This window comes from Salvia splendens, chromosome 2, assembly GCF_004379255.2.
Source record: "Salvia splendens isolate huo1 chromosome 2, SspV2, whole genome shotgun sequence".
NCBI classification, from domain to species: Eukaryota; Viridiplantae; Streptophyta; class Magnoliopsida; order Lamiales; family Lamiaceae; genus Salvia; species Salvia splendens.
This window is the reverse complement of record NC_056033.1, coordinates 609,719-629,967: the sequence shown is the minus strand read 5'-3', so window position 1 is coordinate 629,967 and position 20,249 is coordinate 609,719. Positions and strand designations below refer to the sequence as shown.

Sequence of the window (20,249 nt, the reverse complement as noted above, 5' to 3'; positions counted from 1 at the left end):
TTGGTCAATGTCATTGATGTTTTCATTAAATTTTCATTAATATCCTTCATAATTAAGGATTTTGTCAAACTTTCGATGTTGATTATTGTTTTTGCATGGATATGTCATTCAGCTATCGCAGATATTTGCACGACGCTATTTATAAACGCATCAAAACTGTGACAACTATTACCTACTATAAAGATACAACTCTTGAATCTTTAACAATGCAACTTCAATTATTTTGCAATTTTCCAACTTTTACTTAGAATTTGCAATTTGACTTGTCACATGTCGTCGCCCAGTTCTTACTAGCTCAAATTTCCACTAAATTTGCCAAGTTTTATATTACTTGTAGTAGTACGACAGTTTCATATTATTAGCTACAATATTAAAAAATTAATGCCTGTATTTAAAAAAAAATCAATAAATACCCTCCTCCGAGAATAAGTTAAACACTTCATTAGTGTGGTAGAGCAAACCATATCACACATCGGAGAATGGACAAGAGTTGCAAGCATATAAATGGGCTACCCCAACTCCATTAGTATGAGGCTTTTTGGGAGTATCCCAAGAGCAAAACCGAGAGGGCTTTGCCCAAAGCGGACAATATCATACTAATGTGGAGTTCGGGTGTGCACCACCGGGACCCAACAATTAGGGACTAGGGGGCGATCCTACAAGTCTCCCTGACCCTTTTCAAATCGACAGTAGGAGTAGGTCCCGTTTGAAGCTCGATGATGGATTCAAATTTGATAGATATCTGCCCAATTCAAACAGTTAACTGTCTAGTATATTAGCCGTCAACTCTAATTAACGGCGACGCCACGTTAAATTCCATTCGCTTCACACCATTAAACCACATATTTATAATAAAAGCAAGTAGTATTACTGATGAGAAAGATCCATGCGTATAATAGGTTATTACATAGAAAATCATAATGTTGGCAAAATTCTCTTTCAAATTTTGAATAACAAATTAATGAAGTTTAAATTTTTTTATTATCCTGTAATAATTTATATTCAGACTAATTCAATACGGAGTACTAATTTGGTTAATGAATGTATAAAATAAAATAAATTTGATCATATAGTTACAGTTAATTATTTTTAGAAATAATTTATTAGGCGTACTTTGAAAGTCTATATCTGCTAGTGTAGTGTGTTAAAAAGCGAGACATTAAATCTCGCAGCAATCATTGTCCTTCCCTTCAACTCATACAGCTAGCTCAGCTCTCTCTACACATACAAACAACTCTTACTTGGAATCTTCGCCGGAAAATCCATCGGAAAATCCACGCGCTCACCTTTTCGATTTGGATTGATTGAAGCAGGTACCAATATAAATATCTATATATGTATCTCGTTTCGTCAAACCCTTTTTTAGCTCATCTCTTCCATCTTCGTAATCTATGTAGGAGTATCTTTTAATTGTCTATGTTGTTGCCAAATTCGATGATGGATTTCCGAAGATTTAATTATACATGCAGATTCAGGAATCTACTGTTTTTGTTTCTATTCTTGTTTTTTTAAGCAAGTCTGTCCATGATTTTTCATGAATCTGGGGTTGGGGTTTAGGGCACCCGCAACGCTGTGCCGTTGCGGTTCCTATGCCGTTCCGGCGGAACGGTTCCGCGGCGGCACGCGTTGCGGGGTGCGTTCCGTCGCCGTTCCTATGCCGTGCCGCGTTCCGTTCCGGAGGAACGCGGAACGGAACGTTCCGCCACGCGCCGAGGCGACGTGGCGGCCTCCCATTCGACGCGTGCAGCCCACTCGCTGCCCCGCGAGTGGGCTTCGTCCGGTGACGCAATAATTAATTTTTTTTAAAAAAATTCGAATTTAATAAAAAAAAAAAAAATTTTTGCAACGGTAATGAGACCGTTTTTTTATATCCGTTTTTTATTTTTTTTTATTTTTATTTTATTTATTTACTCTATAAATACTCCTATTTCATACTCATTTCAATCACAAACACACAACTATTCCTCTCTATTTCCACTCCAATTTTCATCTCAAATCAACTATATTTTCCTTCTCCCAAATTTAATCAAACTAATGGATCCTTATGAACAAATGCGTCAAATATTGGAACAATCACTTGAAGAAGATCGACGACGGGAGGCGGAAGAAGCCGCGCCACCCCAACAACGCTCCCGTACGTACATCCATCGTAACCGGGAGGAAGCCGCCGCAAGGTTAGTACGCGACTACTTCTGCGATAACCCGGTTTGGGGAGATACGTACTTCCGTCGCCGTTTCCGCATGGGGAAACCGTTATTTCTCCACATCGCGAATACTTTGGCAGCCCGGGAAGAGTTCTTCCAGGAAGGGTTCGACGCGGTCGGCCGTCCCAGCCACACGACGCTGCAGAAATGTACTGCAGCAATCCGCCAGCTTGCGACAGGACAAACGACCGACATGTTCGACGAATACCTCCACATCGGAGACAGCACTGGGCGAATGTGCTTGCTCAAATTCTGCCAAGGCGTCCGGGCAGCCTTCACCGACGAATTTCTCCGAAGGCCAAGCACGACCGATTGTCAGTTCCTGCTCAACCTTCACGAAACAGTGCACGGATTCCCCGGGATGCTCGGCAGCGTCGATTGCATGCACTGGCAATGGAAGAATTGCCCGGTGGCGTGGAAGAGGTCCTACACGAGCGGCCACAAAGGCACCCACCCAACCGTTATACTTGAGGCCGTTGCCGACTACCGCCTTTGGATCTGGCACGCGTACTTCGGGGTCCCCGGGTCGAACAACGACGTAAACGTGCTCCACCAGTCCGACCTCTTGACCGAAGTTTTGGATGGTAAAGCGTCGTCCATCAACTTCGTCGCCAACAACCGGCTTTATAAAATGTGGTACTATCTCGCCGATGGCATCTACCCGAAGTGGCCTACCTTCGTGAAGACGTGCAGTGGGTCTGCGAACCCAAAGCAGACTCTTTTTGCGCAGAAGCAGGAGGCTGCTCGCAAGGATGTGGAGAGGGCGTTCGGGGTTCTCCAAGCGCGCTTCAACATCATCAAAGCCCCGGCTCGTACGTGGTTCATGGAAAACATGGTCGACATCATGTATACGTGCATAATCTTGCACAACATGATTGTCCAAGACGAAGGACCCGAGGCGGGAAATTGGTTCGACGACGAATCCCCCGGAAGCTCAACCGCAAGTAGTCCGCCTCGAAGTGGAGCGCATCCGTCTATACAAGAACGGTTATCTATTCGTGCAAGGACACGCGACTCTAGTGCCCACACCCAACTCCAACATGATCTAATTGAGCACATTTGGGCAAATTTTGGCGGATGAAATTATTAAAATTGTGTACTTTTATTTTTTTAGGATTTTAATTGTGTGCTTTTTATTTTTTTACGTTTAAGTTAATGTTGTGTGTTTTTTTAATAAAGTGTGTTTGTTTTTTAAAGTGTGTTTATTTAAATTGAATTGGGTTGGAAATAAAAAAAAAATGAAATTGAATGAATAGTAATTTAAGGAACGGTTAAGGAACGGAGGGTTGCAGGTTCCGTTCCTTAGTTAAGGAATGAAGTAAAAAAGTACAGTGGGGCCCTCAAATAGTGGTTTAAGGAACGGTATAGGAACAACGTTGTGGATGGCATTAGTGCATAGTCCACTGCAACAGTTGTTTACATCTTTTATTGAGAGAAGAGTCTGAAAATTCAAATCTTGAAATCTAGGGTTTGGCCCTTTTTTTGGTAATCATACAGTACTTACTATTTAATCCATTGATTTGGGCCTCATCTTTCAATTCATTGCTGTTTTGGTCGGCTGAATTTGGTTGGTTTTTCTGTCTTAACTTCAAGTTTGAGCCACATGATTCAACAGTGATTTCCAAGTCTATTCACTGTATTATCTTTTGTCCACATTTCATTTGTCTTATATTACTTTTCCCCCCTCTCTCTCTCTCTATATATATAAACTCATCACTTCTTCTTCTTCATCTGAGCTTCACATGCAGGATTCATCCGCAGCCATGAAATAATCTTATTCCGAAGAATCGTTGGTGGATATGAACATCTACAGCCCTGAACTCCACATCGCACACCAAAGCCGCCGAGACAAGCTCAGAATTCACCAAGATTTTTATGTCAACAATTTCCCGCAAGATGTATCAAACTCCCGAAACGGGAGCATTTGCTACGATCCTTCCGAACTCTCCTCCGATCAGATGATCAACTTCTCCGCTATGGAACCCGACAAGATTACCCCTTCTTCCGATGCACATTACTTCACCTCATGGAAAGGCATCGCCACCGATTCCATTTACAATTCATACCCTATTTCAGCATTGGATGGCGCTTCCTCGCTCTACCAGAATGAGTTGCAAGGCCTCGAATTCGCCTCTCTTCCGCTTCTCCCCGAACAACTGCGGATGAAGAATCAATCCGGCTCCATAAGCGATGGCTGCGGTCAATGGAGGGGCGAGGTCAATTTGAGAGAACACTCAATCACTCAAGCGCTCTCGTTGTCGCTTTCATCCGTTCCTCCGCTGAAAGTTCGTGATATTCAGACTAATGTCCAAGATTCGACAGCTTGGAGGCCGGAGTTGGTATCTCCGAATCAAAATATGTCGACCGGGAGTAGAGTATTGGGGACTCATCGGAACCCCGGTCCGTTGGGGCCATTCACCGGATACGCAACAATTCTCCGAAACTCAAGGTTTCTAAGGCCGGCGCAGCAGATGTTGGAGGAGTTCTGCTCCATTTCGGGGCCTAAAGATGTCGAAATTTGTGATGTTTCCGATGGTATTTTTGACGAGGCTAGGGTTTTCGGTGAAGGTGCTACTAATAATGATTCTCGTGATACGAGTTGGGAGGCCAAGGGTATGAGCAGCTCGTCGGAGTCTCATCGGCCGGAGAATCTTCAGAGGAAGGCGAAGCTCTTGATTATGCAGGATGAGGTTGGTATCCCTAGCACATATTAATATTTCTTTTTAATTGGGTCTTAGGTGGATAGTTTTGTTACTATTACAATTGCTTGTGCTTGTGATCACTTTTTGAAGCCAATAATAATTGTTCATTATTGTTAGGTATATAATCAAGACTTTATGTCTCAAAGATGCAAGTGGTTATGCTTTATTGCTAAGAAAACCATCAATCCCAAAAGTGAGAATGACTTACTATGGTTGGCTTGGACTAAATAAAGAGATAATATGGATGCTTAAAACAATAATTCATAAAAAAAAAACATTACTAGCTGGTGTCAAGAAAAGTGGGAATATTTTCTTCAAACTTAGCATGTTGTGAGCCACTTTGCAGAAGTACTAAATTTGAAAATTTTCCAAATTTATGTTCTTACATGTTTTGCTTCTTATGATGATGTGTCTATGTCAATTTTGGGGTTAGTTCAATTATTTCACTTGTATGATAAGAAAAAGAAATGTTTCATTATTGTCCTTTTACATTCTTTTAGTTTTATCGGAGTATGTTTTTTAGTTTATTATACTGTATACCCTTCAAAAACTATCTCTATTTTCACATCACATACATTGAATCTCCATTTTCTTGCTTCTCTCTAGAGTTAATAAACGTCATTAATTAGACCTTAGTTAGGTAAAAACATGACAACGCACAAGGCAAAAGATATCCCAATATGCATGCAGAAGAATATGTGGGACACAAATTTTATTACTCAAACTGTGACATGCATGTGACTTGTCCATGTTCAAATGTAAGAACCTTTTCATATGATGAGACATTTAGTTGTCTTGTCTTCTCCCCCACCCTCAAATAGTATGTTGATTAATTAGGTCCAATTTTAGGCTATTAATTGCCAGCAGCTGGCAAATGTTAATTTGAACATACTTTGGCCTATTGTTCTAGTGGTTGTGTAACATTTTTTCTTAACTGAGGTTGATACACACTTTATTTTTCACCCTTTCCTAATTATTGCAAGTGACAAATAGTTTTCATTCCTTCCATTTGTTACAAGGTTTGCAAAAGGTACAAACAATACCAACAGCAGATTCAGATGGTGGTTACATCGTTTGAATCAGTAGCCAGCCTCAGTTCCGCAACTCCTTACGCTTCGCTAGCCCTAACGATGATCACCAAGCATTTCCGGTTGTTGAAGAACGCGATAACGGACCAGCTCAATAGCATTAAAAACGCCTCTGCGTCTGCCAATGCTTCGGTCTTGAAGTTTTTCGAACATAGAAAGGGTCTTGAAGGCCAGCATTCCTGGAGGCCTCAGCGAGGCCTCCCGGAACGTGCTGTCTCTGTTTTGCGCGCCTGGTTGTTCGACCATTTTCTTCATCCGTAAGGCCCTATATGTATAAATTCATCAAACATATCAAATTTCATTTTACTAATTTGAGTGTTTATATATGTGAAGTTATCCTACAGACACAGACAAGCATACGCTGGCCACGCAGACCGGCCTAACTCGAAACCAGGTCTTCTTATTTCTTTCTCTTTTGCATCTTTAGTAGTAATACAATGCTCTGTTTGTAACATACAATCCTGAATTCAGGTATCAAATTGGTTTATAAATGCACGTGTTCGTGTATGGAAGCCGATGGTCGAAGAGATACACATGCTCGAAACCAAAGCTTCTGATAATGCTGGTAACGGTAGTGATGGCAAAACTGTGGTTGAAGATTGCGATGAAGCCCGGGAAAGTAGCCAGCTGAGAATGCGTGCCATCCCGGACAAGAAGGTCGAATGCTCGGGTTTTGACCCTTCCGAGCAGGAGGGGGATAGGTCGAAGGCGAGCATGTGGAGTCAAGAAAAGCGTTCAAGAATCGAGTACCATGTCCCGGGAAGTGTTGATGGGTCGTTGATGGGGTTCGTGCCTTCCCACCGGAATGGTGTCGGGTCGGTGTCGCTGACTTTGGGTCTCCGACAAAGCCCCGAGGGCGGTCGGGAGAGGCATATGAGGCATTATGGAGGTCAGATTATTGGAGACTTTGTTGGCTGATGATTTTGATGTAGACTTTGGAGAAAATTAAGGTAGAAATAAATTACTATTTCAAATCACAAATTAAGATTGTGAAAGAAGGTTTAGGAAAATGAGAAGTTGCAAAAGCAAATACATCTCATAATTCTACATAAATAAGATTAAGTTAACATTTCAACAGATCTGTGACATATTTTTGTATTACCATCGTTTTCTATTTTACGAAAATTGTTTTTGTCGTTTCCGTAATCTTTTTTATACTACTACTATTTGAGATTAAACGCTGAATTTATAGTACTCCATCCGTCCCTAAAATTTTGTCACGTTTTACCATTTCCGTCCGTCCCATAAAATTTGTCACATTTCATTTTTTACCATTTTCCATTAAATTATTCCCACTCCTATTTTATTATAAAACTAATACTTTAAAAGTAGGACTCACAACCTACTAACTTTTTCAACCCACTTTTCATTGCATTTCTTAAAACTCTTGCCCAGTCAAACTATGATAAAATTTGGGTGACGAACGGAGTATGTTGTTAAACATACTGCAAATTAATCTTTTACTAATAATTAGTAGTATAAAAATTGAAAAATTGGGCGAGATTACCAGTAGTGTAAATTCATTAATTATAGTATTTGTATTAAAATAGTTGTGCGTGATTAAAATTGATCAAACAAGAAATAAGAAACAACTCTTGTGTTGTACTTATGGGCAAAATATTATTATTATGAAATTTGGTCAAATTTTAGTTTATCCTACAATTTTATAAAAATGATTATGATATAATTGATCATTTTCCTAAAATTACAGGATAAATCAAAATTTGACTAAATTTTATGATTTTTTAATCATTTAGAATTGAAACTATTTTTTCAATAATAGTATTACATCAGCTTGATCTATAGATATTTTTGGAACCTGCTGCTTTGCTTGTACAAAATAAACTAAGTTGGGCCAGGCCTTATTTCATGTGGCCATGGGTTTGATCAGTTTATTTAGGTTTGAAGATAGTAGTATTACTTAGTATCTGGGCTTTAATATACAGCGTAATTTTAAATGAACATGCAGACAAAAACAACAAATTAATACTATATATCATTAAAAATCTTGTTTTCCCCATTTTTTCCTTCATTTTACAATGATTCAAATTCTTAACTATCTATTAGTCTAATGCATATATATATGGCTCCTCATCACACCAAACCTTCATTTCATTTTATACAACAGAGATGGATGGATCATGGATCTCTTGAGCACCTTATTGCCACACACACACACACACACACACATTTATATATGTATATATATGAGAGAGATATATATAAGTGATCAGTATTTGGTGGGAGCTCTTCCACCTTGGCGGTTGAAGTCTGGTATGGAGTAAGCATGATGGTTATCCTGCAAACCACTATCCATTCCTTCATCCTCCGCCGCCGTCAGCTTCCGCTGCTCCGCCACCGCCACCCTGCCTTCCACCTTGTGGGAGCCACTCATCATCGCCACCACCACAAACACCAATAAAATCATCCTCATCATCTTACCCATCCTACAACAATGCAAAGTTTCAATAACAATTATTATTTCAATTTCTTGTCACAAAAATGTCTATGCAATATATTTGGACTTACCTGAGCAATGCAAGTTGATTTGATGAGCTTAGTTTGTTGAAATTGGATGTTGGTGATTATGCATGGATAGATATATGTGTGTTTGTGACATGTATATATAGCTGGGAAAAGAAATATTGTGACGATATTTGTTCATGGGGTTTCCACCAAATGAGGCAACATCTAGTGGGCTGCCAATACATTTTCATCACAACATTGATATATCTCATTATACATCAATTTACAATTACACCCATTAGTTAAAAGGGAACTAAAGCAAATTGTTGGAAAAATCATGAAATTTGGTAAAATTCTGGTATGTTACGCAACTTTGGAACCCAATCACGAAAACCAATAAGTTTGTATTCGTTCTCAGTTATTCCATGCTGAATTTTTTTGTGAAATTTTATCTGATATGATAGCCGAAAAATCATATGTGGACGTCACCATCGATGAATTAAACAATGTTGTTTTATCTATAAAGAAAATGACATTCTTTAGCTGAAAATTATGCACAACAATATATTAAACGTACACTGTCATAATTTTCGCCATTAGATAATTGATTACAAATCCAAATTTTATGTATTTTTGCCAATTTTTAACGTTTGGGAGACGAATCAGAATTTGACAAAAGTTCATAGTAATATTTCTTTTTCAATGTGACAAGTTGCTCTTTTGCCTTCGAGAATAACAATGATTAATTTTGGGGGCATTACTGACAGTAAAATCCCTAGCTGGGACTAAAGTTCTCCACAAATGTCAATCGATATACCATTTCAATAATTATTTAATTTACTCCAACTTGCTAATTTACCATTATTGGTCTATGCGTTATGATAAAATTGGCATGATTAATTAATTTATTGTGCACCAATCAATTTCTCCACCCACTACTTAATTATATTATCTTGTAATAAACTGTATTAATTAATTTAAAATACAATATCCGGTCTTGTACGTATATTAAAGTATACGTAATTAATTACTAATTACGTATGCACACTGTCAATATACGTAAAAAAGCATTTATCGATATAGTGAGCTTTGGAGTTTAATTAGTGTATCAATAATAAAATAATGAACATAATTAGTACATAGATAGACCATAAAAGCTAAACGTTGCCCCATTTTATGCGATGATTTTCTTTATGGGCTTAGTCGAAATCAATACTATTGGAATGCGAAATATCTGGGTTTTACTTTCCTCACTTATTTTGTTTTCCAAGTTATTACTATTTCTTTGAACTTCTAACGTTGGAATACTTTTAGGATGTACTACGCATTTTCAAGTTATAATTTGTTATGGTCATATAATTAAGTTACAACTATTATAGTAGCATATTAATAATCATTTTTCATTCCAATGCATACTTCAATTCGTATTTTCTATGCGATGAGTATGTATAATTTTCTGGCTGTTGCACAAAAAAAAACCATAAGTTTAGCTGATACACACTAGAAATAGCGAATATCACTTTCATCACCCAAAAAATAGTTATCATTTTAATATGTCATCCAATTAACGTAGAGTACTATGTTTAGAAACATTTTTATCATATACTATGGATCTCATTATGTACTAATACTATTTCAAAATTTATACTGTATTAAGTACACATATAAGCTAAGCTTGTGTTATTAAAATTTTTAATTTTATGGAACGGATGGAGAGTAATATTTTTTAAAACAAAAGGCAGAAAGATCATCATAGTGGACAATATTATACCAACATTATAACAAGACTATTTTTTATCAACTATAATATATTCAATTTCAGCATAAGTAACATCTATATAATCAAATAAGTCTAAATTCGTTTTCTTGTTCTTAAATCCAAAGGCGGATCGGAATGAATTAATTAAAATTTGTTTCCTTTCTCATCCTAATATTTTGGTCAACCTTATAAAATTTGTCTACATTCTCATCCTTAAATCCAAAGCGGAAAGAATAAATTAAAATTTGTTTACATTCTTATCCTAAAATTATTGTCAACCTTAATTAATTAACCTTATAAAATTCGTTTCCATTCTCATCCTTATATCCAAAGGCTGAAAGAATTAATTAAAATTTATTTCCATTCTCATCCTAAAATTATTGTCAACCTTATGCACTAGGATTGATTTCCATTCTCATCCTAAAATTGTTGTCAACCTTTTACGAACTATTCTTCTTGGAGAGTAATTAATTATCCGATGTGAGAATACGATGAAATTTCGTCAGACAAAAAGTGGGTTTTACATTAAGTAAAAGTCAATGGGTCAATTGTATTCGTAAAGGCAGGATGCAATCTTTGAATTTCAAGATTATTTAAAACTTTTTCAATTGACTATAATGTGTCTCCTTTTCAATAGCATAATGATGTCTATTGTTGCCGCCATCTGAGCTAATAATTTAAATTGTATATATATTGGGGTGGATGAAAATGATAATCATATTTATGGTGATAACCTAATAATATATCATTTTATGGGTTAAAAAATATCATTTTTATTAAAAATAATATTTATACACTATAAAATGATATTTTTTCAGCATGCATAGAATGATACTTTTAATCCAAAAAATGATATTCTATTTTATAAAAGAGTAAAGGCCAAAATTGGTCCTGAACATACAGCCATTTTACGATTTTGGTCATAAACATTATCTTTTGGATTTTTTGGTCCTGCACATATGGACATTTGATCATTTTGGTCCTCCGTCAATATTTCCGTTAAAAACTAACGGTCAACATTATCTTTTGGATTTTTTGGTCCTGCACATATGGACATTTGATCATTTTGGTCCTGCACATATGGAATTTTGATCATTTTGGTCCTCCGTCAACATTTTCGTTAAAAACTAACGGTCAACGGCCGATTTTTGACTAAAACAATGGGTTGGGTCTGGTCGTGTTTGGGTCGGGTTTGGGTTACACGTTAAGAAAAAAATAATATTTTCTTAAAATCTAAGCATAATATTTTTGTTAAAATCTAAGGATAATATTCTTAAAAAATTAATTAATATTTTTTAATTAATAAAATTAGAGTATAGTATTTTTTAATTAATTTTTTCATGAATTTGAAGAAAATATTATGCTTAGATTTTATTAAAAATAATTTTTTAATTATTTAATTTTATTATATAGATTTAATATTAATATACTTTAATTTAATTATTTTGATTAAAAAATGATTATTTTAATTTGGTAATTTTTTATTTTATTGTGTAATATCATGTTTAAATCGTATAATAACATCATGTTTTAGTCGTTATAATATTTTTAATCAACAAAAATAACTAAAAATTAAAGTTTTATAATTTTTTAATTAATAAAAAATAATTAATTTTTTTCTTAACGTGTAACCCAAACCCGACCCAAACACGACCCGACCCAACCCATTGTTTTAGCCAAAAATCGGCCGTTGACCGTTAGTTTTTAACGAAAATGTTGACGGAGGACCAAAATGATCAAAATTCCGTATGTGCAGGACCAAAATGATCAAATATCCATATGTGCAGGACCAAAAAATCCAAAAGATAATGTTGACCGTTAGTTTTTAACGAAAATGTTGACGGGGGACCAAAATGATCAAATTTCCATATGTGCAGGACCAAAATGATCAAATGTCCATATGTGCAGGACCAAAAAATCCAAAAGATAATGTTTAGGACCAAAATCGTAAAATGACTATATGTTCAGGACCAATTTTGGCCTTTACTCTTTATAAAATGATATATTTCGTCTATAGACTGATAGGTTATTAGGTTATCATCATAAATATAGGTTATTATATGATCACATCCCTATATATATATATATACAAATAAAATTTGCAATTAATTTATTTAAATTGGAATAATCAGTTTTAGAATATACATGTATACAATATGCAATTAATTATGTTATATTATTTTGGACTTTGAAAAACTTTTCCTCGTTACTAGTAAAAATAGTGTTGTGTCAATTAAGTATGCGTTTCATTAATATGCGTTTATCTTCTTCACTTGGATCCAAGATAAAAAATGAACATGTGGAATTGTCAAGCATTATTTGTTCATTTTGTTGGCATATCTTTTGAAATTTAAAATTCACATTTTGCATCTAAATAAATCCAGGTGGTCTGTCCAATGACAACTCTATTGAAAATCGATCTGTATTTTGTCTGGTTTGGGAGTGGGGTGGTGATGCAGATTAAAACGTTACATTTGAATGTATTTTATTATGTTATGTACTATACTATATTAGTAGTAAATATATAGATTATTGAGTAAATTCATATTAATGCGGAAACCAAAATAAATTGAAAGTACATACCCATCCTCTTCAAGTTAAAATTATTATAAGGCTATAAGAGTAATTTTTCTCAAAATACAATCAAATCAAATTGTTCAAGTTACTTTCTTTCTTTACAATATAAACAAATAAGCATGGCCACGACCGAAAACAAGAAAAGAAGATGGTCTCAATTGTTGAATTGAATACACCTTAGTTTTATTTCTAGAAACTGTCATGTTTCTGAAATCATCTTATTTAATTTGGGAAAATCATTAATAGAAAAAATATGGTTGAGGAGTTACGTTACGCGATAAAAATAGGTCTTTCCTACTAGGCATTTACTATGGTTGAATATAGGCTAAATTGACGATCCAATCCATACTATTAATCCATCCATCCCACAGAGAGTTTAAGAAATGTAAAGAAAGATAAAAAAGTTAAAATTAAAGAGATACTGAGATGTAAGCCTCATTTTTATATAGTACTAATAAAATGTGAGTTAAATGAGGTTGGTTGAATATAAGGCCTATTATCATTTATGAAATATTATAACTGAGACTCTTCAAGTGTGATAGGCTAAAATAGAAAACCGTGACTCCTAAAGTGAGACAGAGGGAGTATTAAATATCAAACTACAATTTATGTGATAAAAAGTTTAAAAAACGATTAAATTTATTAATATATTTTAGATTATGACCAAAATGCAAACATGACACAAAAATGACCCCAAGTGGTATAAAAACTCTAGTTTTTGAATTCGAAATATATTACTAACAAGCAAATTATAAAAATTATGAAAAGAGCCAGAATAAACAATAAGAGCATGCACAACGGTGAGCAGGACGGCGTCCGTCCGTCCGTGCCAGCGGCACGGAGACGCTGTCCACCGCTGCGCTCGTGCCGCTGGCACGGTGCTGCTCGATGCATCGAGCACGTCCGTGCCAGCGAGCAGGTGACGTGGCAGGCGCGAATTGGCCAACGGCTTAGCCGTTGGCAATTTTGATTTTGATTTTTTTAAAAAAAATCGGTTTTTTAATTATAAAACCGATTAAAAATAATAAAAAAAGAGAATATTTTCCCACTTTCCAAAAAAAATATTCGTTTTCGACCCACTTTTAATTTTTTTTTCATCTCCCCCCCCAAAATACACATTTTCATCTATAAATACCCCCACTTTCACACCAAAAAATTCACACCACACTACACAATTCTCATCTACATTCTCTCATTTCCATTCTCATCTACATTCTCTCATCTCCATTCTCAATCTTTCTTCCACTCCTACAACATAACAATGTCCGGCCAAGGCGATCACCTCCCGGAAACGGAATATTCCGGGTGGCTATCGGCCTTACCCGATCGACGACCAAGATGCCCCCGAAGGGCAATACGGGCGGACACCCGAGCCTAGAGCGAGGTCGAGAGGCCCCTCCCAAACTCCGACTCCTCCTACTCGCGGTGTCCGCACACCGTACACTCCGGCGGAGATGGAGCAATTATTCAAGGCGTTCTTGTCAATCTCTGAAGATCCGGAGGTTGGTACGAACCAATCCGGCGATCATTATTGATGGCGCATATGTCGCCGGTACAATGAAAACCGGCCGACGGGAATAATCGAGCGCTACGAGGGTATGGTGCGCAACGCCATATATACAGAGCCAACGAAGAAACCCAAAAGTTCCAGGGGTATTACCTCCAGGAAGAGCCGTAGCGAGGAGCGGCCGGAGCGAGGTCGACATCATCAGTTCCGCCTTGTCGACCTACCAATCCATGAACTACAAGCTGTTCAAGTACCTCAACATTTGGCAGGAGACGCGGTCGCATCCGAAGTATAGGGGGGGCGTAACATCCTCCTCTAGCGGCTCCTCCAAACGTCAAGGTCGGTATCCCTATCCGACGCCGGCTCCGAAGACGTGGCTAGCCAACTTGCCGGAGCTAACTTGGGTAGCCCCGACGCTGGCCCGAGCGGTTCCCAACGCCGACCGCAAGGAAGGAAGAAGGCGACGGCCAACCACCGTCGCGCCGCGACTCCATCCGGCGATGCTCCCGAACCCGCTCCCGATCCCGTGCGCCACCTCCACCCCCACCAACTCGTTGTGGGCCATTTTGGCCCAACTCAATATGGTCGATAGGTCAACTATGACCCCCGCGCAACTTCGATCGCATGAGGCCATGATATTGGGTCTCCAAAAATAATTGGGGGTAGTGCCGCCTGATGAATAGTCTTCCATGGGGGTATTTTTAGCCTTTAATTATGTAATTTTTAATTTTTAGGAGTTTAATTATGTAATTTTTAATTTGTAGGAGTTTAAGTATGTAATTTTTAATTTTTAGGATTTTAATTATGTAATTTTTATTTTTTAGGATTTTAATTATGTAATTTTTATTTTATTTGTAATTTGTAATATTATTTTGGTTTTTTTAATGAATTTTAATATTATGGAAATGTTTTTATTTAAATTGAATAATAGAATGGTGAGACCCTTGTGCTCGTCCTTGCGGAAGAGCACGGCTGTGGGTGTTGTGCTCTTGCCTAAGAGCAGACAGAAAAAGTGGGGCTGGGCCCACAACCGTGCTCGTTGACAAGAGCACGGTTGTGGATGCTCTAAAGTGATGATTACGGCCGTGAAATATGTTTTCAATCTGAACACCCCCGGCCCAGAGTTATCCTATTATTAAGAGTCACATAAAATGAAGAAAAGAAGGTAGTAGTACATAATGTATTTGAAAATTAGAAGCAAAGAAAATAGCATCCACAACCCACACTGACGAGGGTGATGACGAAGAATCCAATCCAATGTAAACAACCATATTTATACTACTATTACTACAATACTAGTATATAATAAATATATAGTGCAGCAGGTTAAAATCCATATACAAATCGCTTTTTTTTTTTTAAACGCGGACGACGGCATGACTCCCACCAACCTTATTTATAATTTGTTTTTAAATAAAGAAAAAGAACCGAATATTAATAAAATAAAACAAATATTGTAATTATCTTGAATAAAATCGATCCGACCGCTATACAATAATACTCCTTATAAGTTTTATTTCTCCCCAAAATGATATCTCGACAAATTACTAGTTTATGAAGATTATGTGATGTGGATTATCCTGTCAACGTCCAAGATAACATTCCAAATTCAGATGTGATATAATGAAACTTGTTGAATAACAGTCCGATCAAAATCAACAATTCCCCATGAGGCGTTCACATTCATTAAATATTGTTATATACTGTACATATTTTTATTAATATTTGCCTCTATATAAACCTGCCTCCCGCTCCGTTACCACTTACCACAATCACCATTTTTTATTAATCCCAAATTAATTAGCAAAACATGAGAGTTTGTGAATTCTCCATTATTTTTCTTGTTCTTGCAGCCTCCATTGCAGCTTTGGCAAGAGCCCAAGAAGTTGGTAAGTTTAACCACCTTAAATATTCTATTTTAGCAATAAATCCAGTTTAAATATGTGTTCTTATCATATTTTACCTTGTCTAATTTTGTATGCATAAACTAATTTGTTGGGTGATTGATCGATGCAGATGATGAAAGAGAGTTCAGTTACGACGAAAGCAGTGGGATCGGGCCGTCGCGTTGGGGAGAGATCCATCACGAATGGAAGGCTTGTAATTCCGGGCAAATGCAGTCTCCGATTGATTTGCGGAATAAGAGGGTTCAAATTGTTTCTCATTTGGGTAAATTAAAAAGAAGTTACAAACCTGCTAATGCTACTCTCATCAATAGAGGCCATGACATGATGGTATGTTTATTTCAAAACAATTTATTTTTTTCATCATATTTATTTTTAATTTTTATGATGTGTATTATCTTTGATTAATTGCAGTTAAGATGGACAAATTATGCTGGGCATATCAACATAAATGGAACCAAATTTCACCTTAGGCAATGCCATTGGCACTCTCCCTCGGAACACACTCTCGATGGAAGAAAGTAATATTCTCATTTTTACCTTTATTCACACTCTAATTAATAATGTTTTCAACATAATAATAACCATAGAATAAAATTCGATATAGGTTCGACATGGAAGTTCACATGGTTCACGAGAGCGACGCCGGCCGTACGGCCGTGATTGGAATCATGTACAAAATCGGACGCCACGACACTTTCATATCAACGGTAAACACATCACACATTCGTTTAATAATAACTAATATTCTTACTATATTTCTAATTTTTCCTTTCAAATTTCAGTTGAAACCAGGGTTTCAAGCATTGAGTGAAGTAAAAGATATTGAAATAGCTATTGGTATAGTAGATCCATACTTGATAAAATTTGGGAGTAGAAAATATTATAGATACATCGGTTCCCTTACCGTTCCACCTTGCACTCCAAATATCATTTGGTCAATTGTAAGAAAGGTATGCTTAGCTTTCAAATTTAATGATTACATATGCCAAATTATTTTGAATTTTTCTAATCAGTGGCTTATGTTTCATTAATCAAATGATTAGGTGAGGACTGTGACAAAAGAACAAGTTAATTTGATCAGGGAGGCAGTGCACGATGTAAGTTTTCACACAATGTAAATTAATTACTAAGTGGAGTAGTATTTAGTTTTTCTTTCATTTTGACTAACTTTCCCTAACTTTTATAGAATTTGGAAGTTAATGCAAGGCCAATCCAAGCTACAAATGGGCGTTCAGTTGAGATCTACAGGCCAAATTATCCTAAGAATTGATTAAATCAAATTTACTTTATTTTCACAATTAGAATATGGTGTGCCCAATTATTTACCATGTATTCATTTTTTATTCACGTTCCAATAAACAGGATTAATTTTTATTAGCATCTGTTTTTTCTTAATTATGTCAATTTAATATTTTGTTATGTTTATATGAAACTATAATGAAATCTTTTATTCTAACATAATTAAAACCCTTTGTCACGAGTATTTATGTACTCTATTGCCCAAATCACCAAATGCATCACCTCTTATTCACCATTATATTCTAAAAAAAAATCAAATTCCACTAATATATCGACAATATTATGGAATAAATAGCATCTCATCTCACATTTTCAGTATACACATATTTGCAAGGAAAAAAAAAGCAAAATATGTACAAGGCACAGTTATCTCTTCATACAACCAACAAATACTGAAACTCGAATTCATAAGCTATCTTCTCCACAACCGCCGCCGCCGCCCCCTTCCCGCCGTGGAAGCTTCTGAAGCAATCGACGATTGATTTCCTCAAAGCACCCGACGTGGGCAGCTGCTGGCACACCCAATCCATCAACGACTCCTTGTCGGCCGCGAAGTCGGTCATGTTCGTCAGCAGAAGATCGGGAAGAGCGATCTTCTTCGCGCCGCCGCTCACCATTATCGCCGCCTGCAGATATTCCTGTTTCGACCGCTCCAGCTCAGCCGTCACGCCCTCCGCCGTGTATATCTTCACCTGAGAAAAATATGTCCATACAAACACGTGCTTCATATATATATATATATATAGTCGTTGTTGCAAAATCAGAACGAATCAATACTGGTGTTTTGAGATGGTTAATTACAGCCGGAGAAGAGCGTGTGCCGCAGCACAAGGCGAAGATGATGTTGGGATCCGGCGTTTCGAGCCCGTAGAGGTCGCCCACGATCATCTCTTTGCTCTCATTCTCCTTGCCAAGAATCTGTGTTCACACCATGGTTAGGTTATATATACTCCATATAATAATGTGTCTTGGTCACTCAAATTTGAAATTGAAATATTAAATCACTAAGTTTCAATTGTTTCTTACATATAAAAAATGTGTCTTTTGACAATGTTATTGCCAGCATCACCTAAAAACTTCATTTGTGTACAAATGAGACAATAAAGAAAAATTGAAACTTAATAATTTTATATTTCGATTTCAAAAGTCTCACTATAATTAGACAAAATCTAATGATTTAAATGACTACTAACCTTTAGAATATGCCCATAAATTACCAAACTATTGATGTGTTTAGATTGTGCAGCCAAATTATTGATTTGTTTTAGTTTTGCAACTAATCAAGATTTCGGTGTTAATGTAGTTTGATGACTTACTTACGTGGAAGTATTGAACCAAAATGAACGTTTGTTTGCGGAATTAGGATTTATATTAAGCCATATCAGAGTCAAAATTTGTTTAGTTGCAAAATTAGAATAAGTCAATAGTTTAGTAATTTAACAGCAGATTTTAAACAAAATCAAAATTTGACCGAAGTTTAGGAATTTACGAGGAAATATCCAATGAGTTTTTGTGTGTAATAGAGCATTACCTCTTTGACGAATGATTCTTGTGGCTTTCTCAAAATGAAACGTTCGATTGCTGGAGCGTTTATTGTGTTTCCAGCTACGTTGAGAGTCGCCTACATTCATCAACACAAGGAAGACAACTTAGTTTGTTTTGTAGGAGGTAGTAAGGTGAATGAGAAAAACGTTAGTTTTACCTTGTTGATCAGGTTTAGCAGGCTGTCATGATTAAGAACAGATGGAACACCATACTGCAGATATCCCTGAATCCAATACATCACTATAAATCAATTCTTCACAATCATAGTAGTACTACTTTTTTAGGCAAGAAAATGATAAAAACAAATTAAAATAAAATGTTTACATGCATTATACAAGCATTGTACATGTTGATCCAAACCGCCAGCTTCTGTTGATGACTCATGAACCTCAAATCCACCTTCTGTAGCCCATCCATCATCACCCTAATTTTCACAACAAAACTAGTATAATCAATCGACAAAATTAAACATAATTAAAGAATATGCAACTCTTACTTCAATTTCTGAAACAAAGGGACTGAGCTTGAATTCTGGATGCATTTTAAGTCCATGGAGCTGGATGTGAATCTAACCAAGTTCTTGTACGGGCCAATATCCCTCGGCACAGACGCCTCTGAATTGAAGATTCCATAAGGATCTTGCTGCCTCGAGTCCTTGTGCAGCGTTAGGACATTCTTCGAGTTTGAGTTGGTCTCTGCCCTAAAGCTGAGGGAGAAGTTTGTGGAACGAGCAATGGAGCCGGACTTCTCGAGCTCCATGAGTCTGGAAGTCCGGAGCAGTCTCATGTAGATGAAGATGAGACACTTCATGATGCTCTCGGATAGCTTGTTAGGTGTCAAGCGATTGATGCTTTCCTCCTCCGTGTGCAACGGAGTTGATGCCACTCTGGTTGGATAATCCGGTGGAACATCATAAACGCGATCTCTCTGCAGGTAAAAATCAATTCATATTTGTCTGGTATCACTATATATAATGAATCAAATATATTACCCTTGGAGTAAGATGAGAAGGAGCTTTCAAATTCGATCTCTGCCTCAACCAACTTCTTCTCTTTCAGTTGCTCGTGGGCCTTTTTGCCGTAGCTTGCACTTGTTCTAATCATTTTCTTTCTTTCTTTTTTTCATACAAAATCTTTTTGGGAAATTCTGTGACACTGTTTGTGTGTATATGTAATGGTGGAAGGAAATTGTGATT

At 36.6% G+C, this 20,249-nt stretch overlaps 3 protein-coding genes and 1 long non-coding RNA gene across 6 annotated transcripts; 2 read left to right on the top strand and 2 right to left on the bottom strand.

The window, feature by feature from the left end:
* The first annotated feature begins 1,160 nt into the window (after positions 1-1,160).
* On the top strand, positions 1,161-7,135 carry LOC121781538 (BEL1-like homeodomain protein 8). Of its 3 annotated transcripts, none has more exons than XM_042179274.1 (5): positions 1,161-1,313; positions 3,953-4,894; positions 5,926-6,251; positions 6,328-6,388; positions 6,466-7,135. In XM_042179274.1, the coding sequence occupies exons 2-5, from the start codon at positions 4,004-4,006 to the stop codon at positions 6,910-6,912; spliced, it is 1,725 nt and encodes a 574-aa protein (XP_042035208.1). In that variant the 5' UTR covers positions 1,161-1,313; positions 3,953-4,003; the 3' UTR covers positions 6,913-7,135. The 3 variants fall into 3 exon arrangements, with proteins under 3 accessions (XP_042035208.1, XP_042035204.1, XP_042035201.1); XM_042179270.1 differs by having other exon boundaries at positions 3,941-4,894; XM_042179267.1 differs by lacking the exon at positions 1,161-1,313 and having other exon boundaries at positions 3,598-4,894.
* An 831-nt stretch (positions 7,136-7,966) lies between these two features.
* LOC121770884 lies at positions 7,967-8,646 on the bottom strand. The gene is made up of 2 exons (XR_006043873.1): positions 8,524-8,646; positions 7,967-8,441 (listed from the first exon to the last, which is right to left on the bottom strand). It is a non-coding gene; the product is annotated as an uncharacterized LOC121770884 (long non-coding RNA).
* A 7,412-nt stretch (positions 8,647-16,058) lies between these two features.
* LOC121758996 (alpha carbonic anhydrase 7-like) lies at positions 16,059-17,587 on the top strand. Its single transcript, XM_042154483.1, has 7 exons — positions 16,059-16,192; positions 16,320-16,537; positions 16,622-16,728; positions 16,815-16,917; positions 16,993-17,160; positions 17,254-17,307; positions 17,397-17,587. The coding sequence occupies exons 1-7, from the start codon at positions 16,114-16,116 to the stop codon at positions 17,478-17,480; spliced, it is 813 nt and encodes a 270-aa protein (XP_042010417.1). The 5' UTR covers positions 16,059-16,113; the 3' UTR covers positions 17,481-17,587.
* A 191-nt stretch (positions 17,588-17,778) lies between these two features.
* Positions 17,779-20,157, bottom strand: LOC121793095. The gene is made up of 7 exons (XM_042191292.1): positions 20,095-20,157; positions 19,551-19,981; positions 19,379-19,478; positions 19,212-19,277; positions 19,041-19,130; positions 18,287-18,427; positions 17,779-18,201 (listed from the first exon to the last, which is right to left on the bottom strand). The coding sequence occupies exons 1-7, from the start codon at positions 20,155-20,157 to the stop codon at positions 17,884-17,886; spliced, it is 1,209 nt and encodes a 402-aa protein (XP_042047226.1). The 3' UTR covers positions 17,779-17,883.
* Positions 20,158-20,249: the final 92 nt, after the last annotated feature.

What these genes read in the sequence shown, in the direction of transcription:
- LOC121793095 (XM_042191292.1), bottom strand. Translation starts at nt 20,157, where the DNA reads ATGATTAGAACAAGTGCAAGCTACGGCAAAAAGGCCCACGAGCAACTG. An exon ending in CCTTTGTTTCAGAAATTGAA is followed by an intron (nt 19,479 to 19,550) that starts GTAAGAGTTGCA and finishes TGTGAAAATTAG; the next exon opens with GGTGATGATGGATGGGCTAC. An exon ending in AAGAATCATTCGTCAAAGAG is followed by an intron (nt 18,428 to 19,040) that starts GTAATGCTCTAT and finishes GTGTGAACACAG; the next exon opens with ATTCTTGGCAAGGAGAATGA.
- LOC121758996 (XM_042154483.1), top strand. Translation starts at nt 16,114, where the DNA reads ATGAGAGTTTGTGAATTCTCCATTATTTTTCTTGTTCTTGCAGCCTCC. An exon ending in ATAGAGGCCATGACATGATG is followed by an intron (nt 16,538 to 16,621) that starts GTATGTTTATTT and finishes GATTAATTGCAG; the next exon opens with TTAAGATGGACAAATTATGC. An exon ending in ACGACACTTTCATATCAACG is followed by an intron (nt 16,918 to 16,992) that starts GTAAACACATCA and finishes TTCAAATTTCAG; the next exon opens with TTGAAACCAGGGTTTCAAGC.
- LOC121781538 (XM_042179274.1), top strand. Translation starts at nt 4,004, where the DNA reads ATGAACATCTACAGCCCTGAACTCCACATCGCACACCAAAGCCGCCGA. An exon ending in TTCGACCATTTTCTTCATCC is followed by an intron (nt 6,252 to 6,327) that starts GTAAGGCCCTAT and finishes ATATATGTGAAG; the next exon opens with TTATCCTACAGACACAGACA. An exon ending in CCGGCCTAACTCGAAACCAG is followed by an intron (nt 6,389 to 6,465) that starts GTCTTCTTATTT and finishes TCCTGAATTCAG; the next exon opens with GTATCAAATTGGTTTATAAA.